This window comes from Geotrypetes seraphini, chromosome 5 (genome assembly GCF_902459505.1).
Source record: "Geotrypetes seraphini chromosome 5, aGeoSer1.1, whole genome shotgun sequence".
Taxonomy (NCBI): domain Eukaryota; kingdom Metazoa; phylum Chordata; class Amphibia; order Gymnophiona; family Dermophiidae; genus Geotrypetes; species Geotrypetes seraphini.
This window is the reverse complement of record NC_047088.1, coordinates 227,916,733-227,931,233: the sequence shown is the minus strand read 5'-3', so window position 1 is coordinate 227,931,233 and position 14,501 is coordinate 227,916,733. Positions and strand designations below refer to the sequence as shown.

The 14,501-nt window shown below is 42.6% G+C and overlaps 1 protein-coding gene across 1 annotated transcript in view; it reads right to left on the bottom strand.

The window, feature by feature from the left end:
• The window catches only part of ZEB2 (zinc finger E-box binding homeobox 2), a 333,333-nt gene that overhangs the window by 70,593 nt on the left and 248,239 nt on the right, over positions 1-14,501 (bottom strand). The window contains exon 4 of the mRNA XM_033946430.1: positions 4,028-4,099. Coding sequence (XP_033802321.1) covers positions 4,028-4,099 — 72 coding nt within the window. The remainder of the gene's footprint in view (positions 1-4,027; positions 4,100-14,501) is intronic.

The following is a 14,501-nucleotide window of genomic DNA, read 5'->3' as shown; positions in this document are numbered from 1 at the left end:
ACAAGACCAAGAATGTTATAATGCCCCTTGAGTATTGCATTCAGTTCTGCTCTCCTTATCTCAAAAGATATAGTGGCGCTAGAAAAAGTTCAAAGAGCAACCAAGATGATAAAGGGGAAGGAATACCTCTTATATGAGAAAAGACTATAGAGGTTAGGACTCTTCAGTTTGGAAAAGTGACAGCTGAGGGACAATATGATTGAAATCTACAAAATCCTGAGTGGAGTAGAGCGGGCACAAGAGGATCAATTTTTTACCGTATTAAGATTTACAAAGACTAAGGGCTCCTTTTACAAAGGCGCGCTAGGGCCTTAATGCATGGAATAATGCGCGCTAGCCTCTACTGCCTCCTTTTAAGCAGGCGTTAGATTTTCTTAGCTAGTGCGTGCTAATCCGGTGCGCGCGTATAAAACGCTAGCGCACCTTTGTAAAAGGAGCCCTCAGAGACACTTGATGACGTTCCAGAGTAATACTTTTAAAACCAATAGGAGGAAATATTGTTTTCACTCAGAGAAAGGTAAAGCTGTGGAATGCGTTCCCAGTGGATGTGGTAAGAGCGGTTAATGTAGCTTAAAAAAAGGTTTGGACAAGTTCCTGGAGGAAAAGTCCATAGTCTGCTGTTGAGAAAGACACTGCTTGCCCTGGATCGGTGGCATGGAATGCTGCTACTATTTGAGTTTTTGCCAGATACTTGTGACTTGGATTGGCCTCCGTGAAGAAGGGCTGGATAGAGCATTGTTCTGACCCAGTAAGGCAATTCTTATGCTCTTATTAAGAGATCTGAAGATTATTTTTATAAGACTAAAAATGATTAGGTTTTGCCACTTCTACATGTATTACATTTCTTTTGATAACTATGATTTTCTCTTAAGACCTCCTTGTCTTTTCTTAAATTGCTTCTCCAATCCTTTTGAGGGCTAATTAAGAGTTTAAGATTATGATTAACAGTTATATATAATTCTCAAGGATTCCTAAATTGTGTTTAGGCTTGAATTCTTTATAAATTTTGAGACCTTTTTTTTTTTTCTGTATACTCTGTATTACTGTAACAGGTGGATACTTGTGATTTCATTTGAAAAAGATAAATAAATATATTTACAAAAGCTAACAAACGGTGATTCTACCTACCCAGACGCGGTGAGACCTGGGAAACAGCAACAATCATGAATTACATTGGCTGCAGATTACTATTAGAATAGATTTTAAGATTTTATGCTCGGCATTTAAAGTTCTAGATAGGGAATGCCCTAATTATATTTCAGAATTACTCTTAATTAGCATGTGTTTAATCTCTACCTGACGAAATCACTTGACCAGATTAGATTTACCTTCATAGTACTGCTACTAACCCTTGTATACAGGTGCTTTCTCTGTCTCTACTGGGCTCACAATCTAATTTTTTTGTACCTGGTGCAATGTAGGGTTAGGTGACTTACCCAGGGTCAGAATTGAATCCAGTTACCCAGGATCACAGTCTACTGCGCTAATCGTTAGGCTACTCCTGCACCTTTATCTGTATCATTAAGGATAATGTCCTTTAAAAAAAAACTAAAAAAAAATAAAAATTGGCTATTCTCTATGTAGAAGTTTTAACCACTGAGGTTAGATGTGAGGCAAATAATTTTAGATTTCAAAATCTGTTGAAGGCCTGGTTATTTGACCAGTATCTGGATGACCTGACTTCTGTTTAGGTTGAAGGGGGGGGGGGGTGTCTTCCTTTTTATTGTGCACAATTGTTTATTCTAGTCAATTTTTGTAATATTTTATCTTTTGTAAACCGCTTATGGTACAGACAGTACATAAATGGAATATTGCTACTCCTTGGGCTTTGGCCAGGTACTAGTGACCTGGGATTGGCCACCATGAGAACAGGCTACTGGGCTGGATGGACCATTGGTCTGACCCAGTAAGGCTATTCTTATGTTCTAATGTGAGCCAAGTATAGGGCAATTAAACCACTATAACCTCACTGATGAGGTTGGCTCTGAGGCACTGTGGAATGAGGCATTATGACATCACAATCTCAGCTCTAGAATGTTGCTCTCATTGGGGTTCCGGAATCTTGCTATTCTTTGAGATGCTGGAATGTTGCTACTCCTTGGGTTTTGGCCAGGTACTAGTGACCTGGATTGGCCACCGTGAGAACGGGCTACTGGGCTTCATGGACCATTAGTCTGACCCAGTGAGGCTAATCTTATGTTCTTATATTCTTAAATGTTGTTGTTGAAAGAAGATTTAAATCCCAGCAATAAATAAAAACCAGCTTGCTGCCTGCAGAAGGAAGTTACTAGTCCATCTCCATCTCCTTGAATCCAACATTTTTTGTTATTAATGGGGGGGAATTCATGAAAGGGCGCTAAGCACGTTAGCGCAAGCTAACCCATTAGCACGGGCTAGCCACTAAAGATGCCCATTATATCCTATGGGCGTCTTTAGCGGTTAACGTGTGCTAACACACTAATTGCTCTTTGTTCAGTTCTCCCCTTAATGGACAATATTCAGCCCATTGTAGGCAGCATTTTTTTAAAGGTAGGCTGATTTCGGATGAACTAGATCTAGATACCAAGTACCATTCCATATCTGGGCACCGGCAATGAATAGTGGCAGCACCTGGATAACACCCACCTCCACCTTTGCTTTGTGTCTGCACCACCATGGCATTAACCACAGAGCGCCACAGAGGCAGTCTCCAGTTATGAGAGGCCGCTGAAAAGTTTTCAGCCCAACCAACAACGTTGGGACGGTCTCCACTGAGGGCTATAGTCCAATGATTTTCCACTTTTTTTTTTTTTGTTCCGTTGTAAAAATACAGAACAAATAAAGTGGAAAATCGCTGGACTCTTAAGTGGTGTTGGCACTCGTAAGTGCCATTGAATATCAGTGCTGGACCCAGTCAGTGTGATGTAACTGGATAGGAACCATTTGACCTACTTAAATCATGCTGAATATCAACCCAGTGGTGTAGCACGGTTAGGAGGTGCCCAGGGCAGTGACCCATCCCCCGTACCCTTCTCTCCACCCTCTGCTCCTTCCATGCCACCCCCGCTCCTTCCATGTCCCCCATGCCACACTCGTACCTTCCCTTCCCATCCCTGTACCTCCTTAAATCTTCACCAGTGAAAGCAGCTTCTACGGCCTGCTGCTTGTGCCGGCATTGGCTTTCCCTTTAACATCACTTCCTGACCCCGTGACCTGGAAGTGATTTCAGAGGGAGCCAGGCCGGCGCAAGCAGCAGGCCAGATTAGTTACTCGCGGTGGTAAAGATTTAAAGAGGTACAGAGGGGAGAAGGTCAGGGAAGGGAGGGCATGAGTGTGGCATGAGGGGGGCGGAGAGGTGCCGGCACCCACACCATCATAGTGCTCGGGGCCCCTGTCCCCCTCCCTCTTATTATGCTACTGTATCAACCTCAAATGCTTCTGTCTTTTATCTTTTTTTTTTTTGTGTGAAACATTTTACCTTTCATCCTTCCTGATGCTATGCTCTGCTTGTTCCCAGCTGGGCATGGTCTGAATCTCTCCAGTTAACTATTCAACTCTGAAGGGTTCAGAAATCGGTGCATAAAGCCTGCACCCTGATAAAATATATTGCAGAAGAAAACAAATGGAATATCTTCATATAGAAAGGAACAACATTTTCTAGCAGCAACAAGAAAATAATGCTCTGGACCCAATATTGTAAAGCGTCCAGGAAATTTCATTATTTGCTCATTTATTTTTTTACTCCTAAGTTTCTGGGATCCATTACTTTGTGCAGGATAACTGATAAATAATGTACATACAGTAAATAAAATGGAAAAAAAACCCACCCTTTTGTTTTTCAGCCTCTGCTTTTGAAATAAGAGGAAGGCAATCTCAATAAAATGAATCCAAGGAAACCTGTTCTTTTAGTGGGTACTTTATTGGGGAGACCACCAATAGGAAGGATGAAAGCATGATGACGAGTCATATCATATGAATTACGATCTCATTTTCAATGCATCAAATCTTAATTTTTGTTAACGCCTTTTAAGAGCTAAATTCATCTTACCTGTACCGTTGTTCCCATTGGTCTGAAGGGTGGCTTCAGGCCCCATGGTGTCAAACTCGTCCTTCATTTCATCTGTAAAACACCCAACCAAACAAATTTAGCATTGCAAAATCACATGAGAGCTTGCAGAACTAGTGAAGTGCAGTAACAAGAACGATTCTTGTGAAGGGAACAGAGAACAGGCTTGTTATAAGCCTTGACACACACAATGGTTTTGTTCTGCCTGCCAAATGAATCCAATTGTGTAGTCCAGACGAGAACTCATTTACCTTAAACATTTCAGCCACTAGTAAAAAGCCAGAGGTGTTTATGTGGGCTTTGTCATATCAGGTCCTAGCGAGCAACAGGAAAAATAAAGTTGTTTTTTTTTTTTTCTTTCAGTAACCCGTCCACTGCGACTAAGAGCTCCTTTTATGAAGCTGCGATAGTGGTTTTAGCGCGTGCTGAATTGCCGTGCGCGCTAGACCTCAACGCCAGCATTGAGCTGGAGTTATTTCCAGCTGCGTAGCGCGGGTTTAGCACATGCTAAAACGCTATCGAAGCTTAGTAAAAGGAGCCCGAAATTATTTGTACCTGTGAAGAACAGGCATATTACAGTACTTGCAATGATGGTAAACATGGGAGATAAGAGCATGCCTCTTGCTGAGAGTTCATACATACTATTTGGTTTTTCTCCTTCTGTTTTAAGTAGAAAGGACTGCACATGGACACCGCATTCACAAATGCCCTTTCCAGACCTATCCCAAATGTGTCTCTCTCACTCTTTGTTTCTCTAGAATTAATGGCTTTCGATTGTACTAGTCCTGCTAGAGCAGTGGTCTCAAACTCAAACCCTTTGCAGAGCCACATTTTGGATTTGTACTTGGAGGGCCGCAGAAAAAAATAGTTAATGTTTTATTAAAGAAATGACAATTTTGCATGAGGTAAAACTCTTAATAGTTTATAAATCTTTCTTTTTGGCTAAGTTGCAATAATAATATTGTAATTTATAGCTAAAGACACATATGATCAAGAAACTATTTTATTTTACTTTTGTGATTATGATAAACATACCGAGGGCCTCAAAATAGTACCTGGCGGGCTGCATGTGGCCCCCAGGCCGCGAGTTTGAGACCATTGTGCTAGAGCCAAGGCACAAGATTTCTTCATTCTTGCCTTTGCTACCAGCATTACATGTGTGTATGGGATTGGGGGGTATAAAAACCCGATTATGCTTTTCAAGATCACAGAGCACACAAAAATCTTCCAAAGAAAACCATTTGAAAAACAAAACTGTATGCCCAGCCAGGGGAGACTGCTTCCTAGACCTGGCTTCCTGCTTTCTTTTGAGAAGAATTTTAAGGATATCTTACATCCAAATAAAAGTTCCACACACACGACAATGGGCCATTGTCAGCTAGCATGGACAATCAATTGAAGTAGCTCTCCATAACGATATATATATATATTTTTTATCTCTGTCTGCAAGAAATAAGAGCAAGGTATTTCTGGGAAGGTCAGTACTCAATAAAAATATAGCTATTGTGTGTCTTTCTTGTAGTGAGAAGTCACAAGTATCAAAAGTTTTCCATCTGAGGCATACCAACCTAATCACCAAAAGGAAAACAATTCATAGCCTCATTTTTTTTTTTTTTTCTTCTTCTTCTTTTTTGCATAATACCGGTAATGTTCAAGATTTCTTCTGCGCTTCCTTCCTCGTTACCATTTACATGTAAAGAACCAAAGAGGAGCTGAAACCCGCTTCCCAAATTATTCGGAGGCTCACAGCCCCTCCCCCACCCCGTGTGCTTTTTTCCTCACTGCGTGCAGGTTGCAGAAGTGCACGCTGCTGAGATTTTCTCCTTTTTTTGCTAAAAATTAAACTGCTGGCTCTCCCTCTTTCTGAACTTGGTGAAAAACACAGCTTCACATACCTGCGCACTTTTGGCGGTCAAACCGACCCAGGTCTGCCATGCTATCACTTGAAGCCCTCAGAGTTTCTGAGCAAGGCTGTCACTCCTCTGGAACTAATGTTTTATTAAGCGTGTGCAACAGGAATTTGTTCAGATGCGCACAATAAATCTCCAGACATGAGGTTAGCATATATTTGTTTGAACTGACGATGCGTTCCTTTGCAATGCAGCACCTACCTCTTTTTATTTTTTCCAGAAAACACATCAGACAAAACACAAGGTAGGGGTTTTCATACCACATAATGTATTTATTTTGAAAACACTTGTACAAGTTTGCATTTTCCAGCTACCCTTGAGACGAGGATTTGTAAAAATAAAGAGCACTTTCTTCCCGAAGACGAAGAATCCTTGAGTAAGCACAAAGAGGCCAAGATGCAGGTGATTTATTTAAGTCTGTGTCAATGATAATGATGTCATGGTTTCCAGCACGCTGTGTCCACCCCATTGTGGGACGAAAGAATGTCAAGGACAGTTCCAGGCACAAAACTTTGATTGTGCTGAAACCGGAAAAGGCACAGTCAGAACTCCACTGCGCTCTTCAGTTCAAAACCTGCATCCTGCAGACACAGTACAGAAAGCGTAGCAGAGACAGCAAAGGAGAAGGGGCTTATCTCAGAGTAAAGCTATGTGCTGAGGTACGATAGTAGACAGCCAGGCACCAGGGATAAAACGCTACTAAATAAAACAGCACCAAAATTAGAATTATTGTCTATATTGTATGTTTTGAACAATAAATAAGAAAAATATTTTATCAGAAGAAAAATGTGTTATCTTCGAGTCAGGATAAACACTGGGTAGCTTTTTAAGACCAATCTCTTTTCATTAGACATCAAGGCACCACATCAGAGCACTTTTAGAACAATAAAAAAAAAGCCCCCAATAAATCATTGCCAATCATTAGAAGCAGACAGGTAATAGCAAAGGAACCTTCTAGGACTCCTGAACTAGAATAGTAAAATGGCATTAAGCGTTTTCCTTATTTTAAATTTCCCTGCAGGAAGGATGTTTTGGTTTTCTCCGAGGTAAGTGCATTCCCTGGCTCTGACTGTCATGGCTCACCTCAGATTGAACAAACTATTCTTATAGAAAGGGAAATACTAAAAAAAAAAAAAATAATAATAATACCGTGTTTAAAACTGTAAGCACTGAAGAAGGTGACCTGGATCTGGCCATTTGGATCAGTGTTTGACAGTTAACCCTAAATTTTTTTTTTTAAAAAAAAGCCCCCCACCCAAAAAAACAAACAAACCAACTTCCTAGAAGTTTGAAGCGATGCATTTGTTATATCTCTATTAATTATTCCTCTAAGAGAAGAAATGCCAGTAATTGGTCCTTACCCTTGATTTCCAGATATTAAAATTTAAAGCATCAGAACATTCATTCTTACAGCCTTGCATATCCAGTTCATTAACAAATATGAATAGCTAACACCAGCTCATTTAAATAGTATGTCTTACACGAGTTCTCGCTACACTCTGTTTCTGTCACACTGCTCCCAAGAATCATTGGCTCTTATTATACATGTAAATGGCTATCATAAAAATAAAAATTTCATTTAAGATTGTTAATGACTTCAGCAGCAGTCAGACTTCCTTTAATGATCATCCTCTGCCCCTAATTAAACGTATTTATCTTTCAAGCATCTTTGGCTGAGTTCTCCCTCATAGTTGAATATCTAAAACCTTAATGGATATAAAGGCAAATGTTTATGTGCGGGATTGCAGAGAGCCCAGGAACTCCAACTAAGAAGATCACCTGAGAAGAAAACTAGGGGTGTGTATGTTCAGCACTGTCAAAAAACACCAGGGAGCAAATCAAACCGACCCTGTTCCCCTTCTACTGATTTCAGAGCAATGGGCTTGGGCTCTTGCATTACCTTGGCGGTGGTCGGGTACACAGGTTCCAGTATGTTGCAATTATCTGTGTGTTTTTATTTTGCGATTGCAAACCGTATACAAATTACACTCTGCAGATTTTTTTTTTTATAAACCCCCCCTGGCCGTTCCATTGTGGTCTGCTGGGGGAGGCAGAATCCAAGTATTATAAATAACTAAGGGTCCTTTCACTAAGGTGCGCTGTTTTAGCACGCGCTAAATGCTAACGCATCCATAGACTATAATGGACGCATTAGCACATAGGGCTCCTTTTATCAAGGCGCGCAACGGGGGTTAGCGCGTCAGACATTTCATCACGCGCTAACCCCCACGGCAAGCCTAAAAACTAATGCCTTGTCAATGAAGGCGTTAGCGACTAGCCTACCGCACCTCGATAAAAGGAGCCCTTAGTGCACACCTTAGTAAAAGGACCCTAAATAACTAAGGGCTCTTTTAACTAAGCTGCGTTAGTGTTTTTAGCGCACACAGCATTTTAGCGCGCGCTGACCCGTGCTACGCGGCTAGAACTAACGCCAGCTCAATGCTGGCGTTAAGGTTTAGCGCGGTCGGCAATTTAGCACGTGCTATTCTGCGCGTTAAAGCCCTAACGCCTAAATATATCAGTTTATATTTAATGTCACAACACAAATGCACAGGTGTAGACGACAGAGCCTAATTTATAGCTTTGTAAGTTGCTAAATCCTGAATAATTGGGTCTTTATACTAAGCAGTACTAGGTGCTAATACGCACCTAATGCAGCAAAAAAAAAAAAAAAATGAAGTACCGTGGAATGCGCTCAGGCATTCTATTGTAGCTTTGAAATCTGCACATGCTAACTGCAAGCTCAAAAAAGTTTGCTGAATTTTTTAAAGGGGCACGTTAGTTAGCTCATCTCCATTACTGCGAGGTCGCTGGTTAGTGCATGTGAGCCCAAAAAGGGCAGAAAATGCTCATGGAGTAATTTTTTAAAAAGGGCCACCCTCTAATTGCAACATTAGCAAATGGTCATTAATGCAAAAAAACAACAACCTCCAAACAAAACATAGAAAATCAGGCTTTTTACGGTTGTGGTAAAAATGGCTTTAGCATGCAGGAAAGACCCACATATGAGGGGGCCGCTGAAAAGTTCTTAGCCCTATCAAGAAAGTTGGATTAGCCTCCATCGAGGGCTATACACTTAGTTCAGCGATTTTCTACTTTCTTGTTCTATATTTTCCCGACGAAAAACAAAACAAAACAGTGGAAAATCACTGGACTATGGGCCAAATTCTCCAAATGGTGTCCTGAAAATAGGCAACGGTAGGCGTCCTACCATCATACAATGAACTAATTGGGACACACATTTTTTTAAAAATGCAGGTGATGTTATTAGGTGCGTGTCTCGCACCTACGAAGCACATAGGGACACCTACTGATACCTAAGGTCGGTGTGGGCATGGTTTGCAGCGAAAGTGGCCTTAGGCATCCATAGGCATCCCTATTTGCCTCCATAAGCACGAGACTAGCACCTTAAATGAAGGCCTTTAAATGCTGGTCTACATTTAAGGTGCCTATGTTAAAAAAAAAAATACAATTCTGGACACAGTGTCTGCCGGTGATTGATATGTGGCAGGCACCTGCCATGGCAGGCACTACTTCCAGAATTCTGTAACCAGCACCTATCTCGATGGCTGCCTAAAAACGACAGTGCCATTTAAGAATCACGGCTAATATCAGCCAAGATAGGCAGCTGAAATGTAGGCCCGGAAAACCCTGGTCTACATTTCAGCCACCTATCTATGCTGCTACGAAATCCTAAAGTCAGGCCACAGCAGCCATAAACTGTCATGATCAGCTGAGCTGCTGGGGCAAGGAGACACCCCCCCCCCCCCGACATCAGCAGGAGGGATGCCCACTCTCTCCTGTCTGAACTCCCCTTTGAGGTCTCTGACGCACCCCCCAACTGCGATAGGCAGGAGGCTTGCCCACTCCCTCCCGGCCCTCCCCCGAATCCCATGACCCACCCCAACTGCTAATACTCCTGAACCCCCACCCCAACACCTAAGGCTCTGATTAGCATCGGCATATGGAGGGGTCATGGGTTTGGGGGGTCTTGGGATTTGGAGGGTATTGGGATGGGGGTTCGAGGGTATTGGCATTTGAAAAGGTCATGGGTTTGGGAGGGTTTGGGGTGGGGGTTCAGGGTGTTGGCAGTTGGGGGCAGTTCATGAGTTTTGGGGGGCCTTCAGGCAGAAGAGACTGGGTATCCCTCCTGCTTATTGCTGTTAGGGGTGCTTCAGTGGTTCTGGCAAGAGGGAATGGGCATCCCTCCTGCTGTGGGTCTTCAAAGGGAGATGTTCGGGGGGTTCCAGCAGGAGGGAGTGGGTATCCCTCCTGCCAATGTTGGGGGGAGGGGGGGTTCCCTGCTATAGCCGCTCAGCAGATTGTGGCAGGATCAACTGAGCTGGCAGGACTCCTCAAAGCCGCAGCTTCAGGGAACACTGCTCCGCTGATCGGGGATAACTTTTCCTGCCACGATCAGTTTATGGCTGCTGTGGCCTGACTAAGATCCCGCAGTGGCATAGATAGGTGGCTGAAATGTAGGCTAGGGTTTTCCGGGCCTACATTTCAGCCGCCTATCTTGCAGTGAATTGCAGCATTGGCCATGCCTACTGTGGCATTCCGCGTCCTAAAGTGGCTAAATAGCTGCGATGCCAGCCACCTTTTATTTAGGCATCAGTAGGTGCTTCAACACTGCCACTGTTTGCCATTTCTGACAGTGTTTTTCAATTAAGAGGCATTGGTAGGGCGCCTGATGCCTAACCCCCTCTTCTATGAAACCGCCCTAGCGGTTTTTACTGCAGAGAGCTGCGCTGAATGGTCCACGCTGCTCCCAACACTCATTGAGTTCCTATGAGCGTCGGGAGCAGCGTGGGCCATTCAGTGCGGCACTCTGTGCTAAAAACCGCTAGCGTGGTTTTGTAGAAGAGGGGGGTAAGTTTAGGCACTGGTTATAGAATTTCCTTGTAAGTGTATAGCCCTCAAAGGAGACTGCCCCCCAACTTTTTGGGTTGGGCTGAGAACTTTTCAGGAACCCCTCATAAGGGTACACCAAGGCATATTTTTAGTGTAGCGTACAAAAAGGACCTCAAAGCCAGGATTTTTTTTTTAACCATCATTTTATTTGATTAAAAAAATACCTTCAGAGCTAGAGGACATAATATTAAGGCTAAAATATAATACTATGGCTACAGAAAGTAAAATATTCTTAAGGAAAGTTTTACTTCCTATGCAGAGCACCATATCAAAATAGCAGACCATAATCAGAAAATAATCTTACTTTTCTTAAGCTTTTCACACTGTATAGCCTTATTGTGAGAGAGATTTCCGTTTGCACAATGCAGAACATAAAATGGGGCTTGATTTCATCATGCCCAGCCTAGATCCATGCATAGAGAGCAGCTCTTTATGGGAGAACCTATGTAGAGCCTAGTCTATAAAGGAGTAGGTGCCAATTATTTGATATGCAACAGTGTTTCTCAAGTCGGTCATGGAGTACCCCCTTGCCAGTCAGGCTTTCAGGATAACCACAATGAACATAGTAACATAGTAGATGACGGCAGATAAAGACCCGAATGGTCCATCCAGTCTGCCCAACCTGATTCAATTTAAATTTTTTTTTTTTTTTTTTCTTTTTAGCTATTTCTGGGCGAGAATCCAAAGCTTTACCCGGTACTGTGAATATGCATGAAATAAATTTGCATATAATGGAGGCAGTACATGCAAATCACGTTTATGCATATTCATTGTGGATATCCTAAAAACCTGACCGGCAAGGGGGTGCTCCAGGACCGACTTGAGACACACTGATATACAATGCTGGCGTAACCAGGTATGTACATGCATAAGCACTTATGCCGGTATAGAGCTGGTGTAAATTGTTGAGCCTAGAGTTTGGAGATGTTGGTGTAAGTTAGAGAATTTTATAATTACATGGATGAGTGTGGCGCTGTGGTTAAAGCTACAGCCTCAGCAGCCTGCGGTTGTGGGCTCAAACCCTCCTTGCTCCTTGTGACCATGGACAAGTCACTTAATCCCCCTATTGCCCCAGGTACATTAGATAGATTGTGAACTCACTGGGGCAGACAAAGAAAAATGCTTGAGTGCCTGAATAAACTGTTCTGGGCTCCCCTGGGAGAACGGTATAGAGAACTGAATATATAAACAGATTCCGCCCACCTAAAAGACAGACTATCAAACATAAATGAAGAATAGTGCATAGCTAGAGTTTTGGTATTTGTGCAAATATGTACACACATAAATATGCTGCATACTAGTCATTTATACACATATCTGCACATAAATGTTAGCACATTCTTCGTAGAATTGCCCTCAAGTAAAAGGTAGTATTTATAAAGAGTCTATTTATAAATCAAATTTATATGGGCTTGCCTTGGAGCAGATGTAATTGTCCACACTGACAATTTTTAAGTTCATATGTAGATTAGGGTATTTTATAATCAATGCATGTATATGTATGATCCACCAATGCCCTGCCCAAACTCCACCCTTGTATATGCCTACCAGTAGTGTACTCACCATCATATCAAAGTGGGTGTTTTTATGCCAGTTGGTACTTCATAAGAAGCCATGTATGCATATATGTAGCCACATAACCCAAAACTTACTCCCATATACCCCTGGAGTCTTTCACCAAACAGTGGGTCTCCTTATAATCTAATCATATTGTTTTAAGAAGGAACCTACTTGACCAGGTACATGTGTGAAGTCACATTCACACTTAATAAGAAATGAATCGCTATAATAGGAGATGCTAGACCAGTGTATTGTAAACTGTGTGCCATGATGAGATTCCAGGTGTGCCGCGAGATGTCGGCAAGGAGGAGAGGTGCCAGTGCCAGTTGACTGCCTACAGGATGTGCCTCTCAAGGCAAAAGGACTGACCTGCAGGCAGTCAGCCGGCACCCGTGCCTCTTCTCCTCACCAGGGTCTCTTCTCTTCCCCATGCCTCTCCTGCTCCAGCACTCCCCACTGGTGGCTCAGGGCCCTGTCTGGAGGGTCTTCGCGCATCTGCAGATGTCAACATGATAACATCACGCATGCATGTGACATCATCACTTCGACGTCCATGCATTTCCAGGTGTCTTCCAGCAGCGGCCTGGAGTTTACTTTGCCACCGAGTAAAAAGGTTTGCGGGACACTGTGCTAGACAGACCTTACAAATACTCAGAGTGATAGGCATTTACTTTGCAGAAATTTAAGACCTTAAAACAGGCTTGTCCAATTTATGGCCCATGGGCCATAACCCAACCCACCAAGAATGTTTACTAGCCCTCAGAAGCTCAGTAGCTCCTGCTTCCCTCGCCATGACTCAGTTGTCTGCAAACTTGAGTTGCACGATGCTGGACTTTTGGGGTGGTCTCATGGTTTCAAGTCGGCATAGGAAGCAGGAATCCCACTAAGCATCTGCTGCTGGAGCCAGGTGAGGGGAAAGAGACTGAGTAAAGACTGGGGAGGCTATGAAAAAGATTGGGTGAGAGCACATGAAAGAAAGAGAGAGAGAGACTGGGTGTTCTCAGAGACTGTGATTCTCAGAGAGAGTGTGTGAACAGATGTATTTTGGCCCTGCGAATGTTACAAAATATGTGGCCCCTGATGGAAAAAGGTTGGATAAGCCTGTCTTAAAATTTATACGAGCACTGGAGGTAGTTTTGAATGCTTCTTCATGTGTAACTCACAGTACTTTCATATAGACCGCCTACACCTGTAAACGGTGATTTTAGAAAATTGCTATTTAAATATAGAGATTGTCAGGATGCAGATATTTCAAGGGGGCAGATAATTGGTATGGCATAAGTTTATACATGCATTCCCCAGAATGGGAACACATGCACACACATGCATACCTTTTGCACCAGTTCAGAGACAAGCACAGATTTCTACAAAGTGCTTAGTTTGGTCAGGGCTTTACATGAAGGATTGCAGCCTTCAATAGTTAATTGCTGGTAGTTGTGGGAGAAAATCAAGGAGCCCAGAATTACCGGTAGGTGCTGGGATGATCTGTGCTAAGCTTGTATTCTGCAAAAGGTGCTCTAGGCAGAACGACTGTTACAGAATACTAGGGTTGCCAGATTTTCCTTTTGGGAAAATCTGGACCCCTAGCCCTGCCCCCATCCCCACCCTAATCCCAAATAGGACATGACCTGGGGAAATCCGGATGTCTGGTAACCCTACAGAATACTAACTAGCGTATATTATGTGCTTGATTTTGGACACGAGCATAAATACTTGAGTCCAATGAATAGTAGCAAAGGGCACAAATGCAGGTATTCTTTAATAGTGGTCGTAATAATTTCTGGGGATGCTCCTGACTCACCCTTGCCCCTCCCATTGCCACATCCTCCTTTGGACTTGTGTGCTATGAATTTTTGGAAACAAACACAACAAAAGTGGAGATGGAACTGCGCACCTCAACCGGGAATGGGTATACTGAAATAAATCTTGATGGTAGTAAAGTCTATGTTATTGGTGTTTCGGCCTAAAAGACCTGCATCAGGGTTACATGTATAATCTATGATAAAAAAACATACATAAGTAAATATAAAATGTCATAAATAAATATTCAAAATACTATGAGCTCCTTTTAT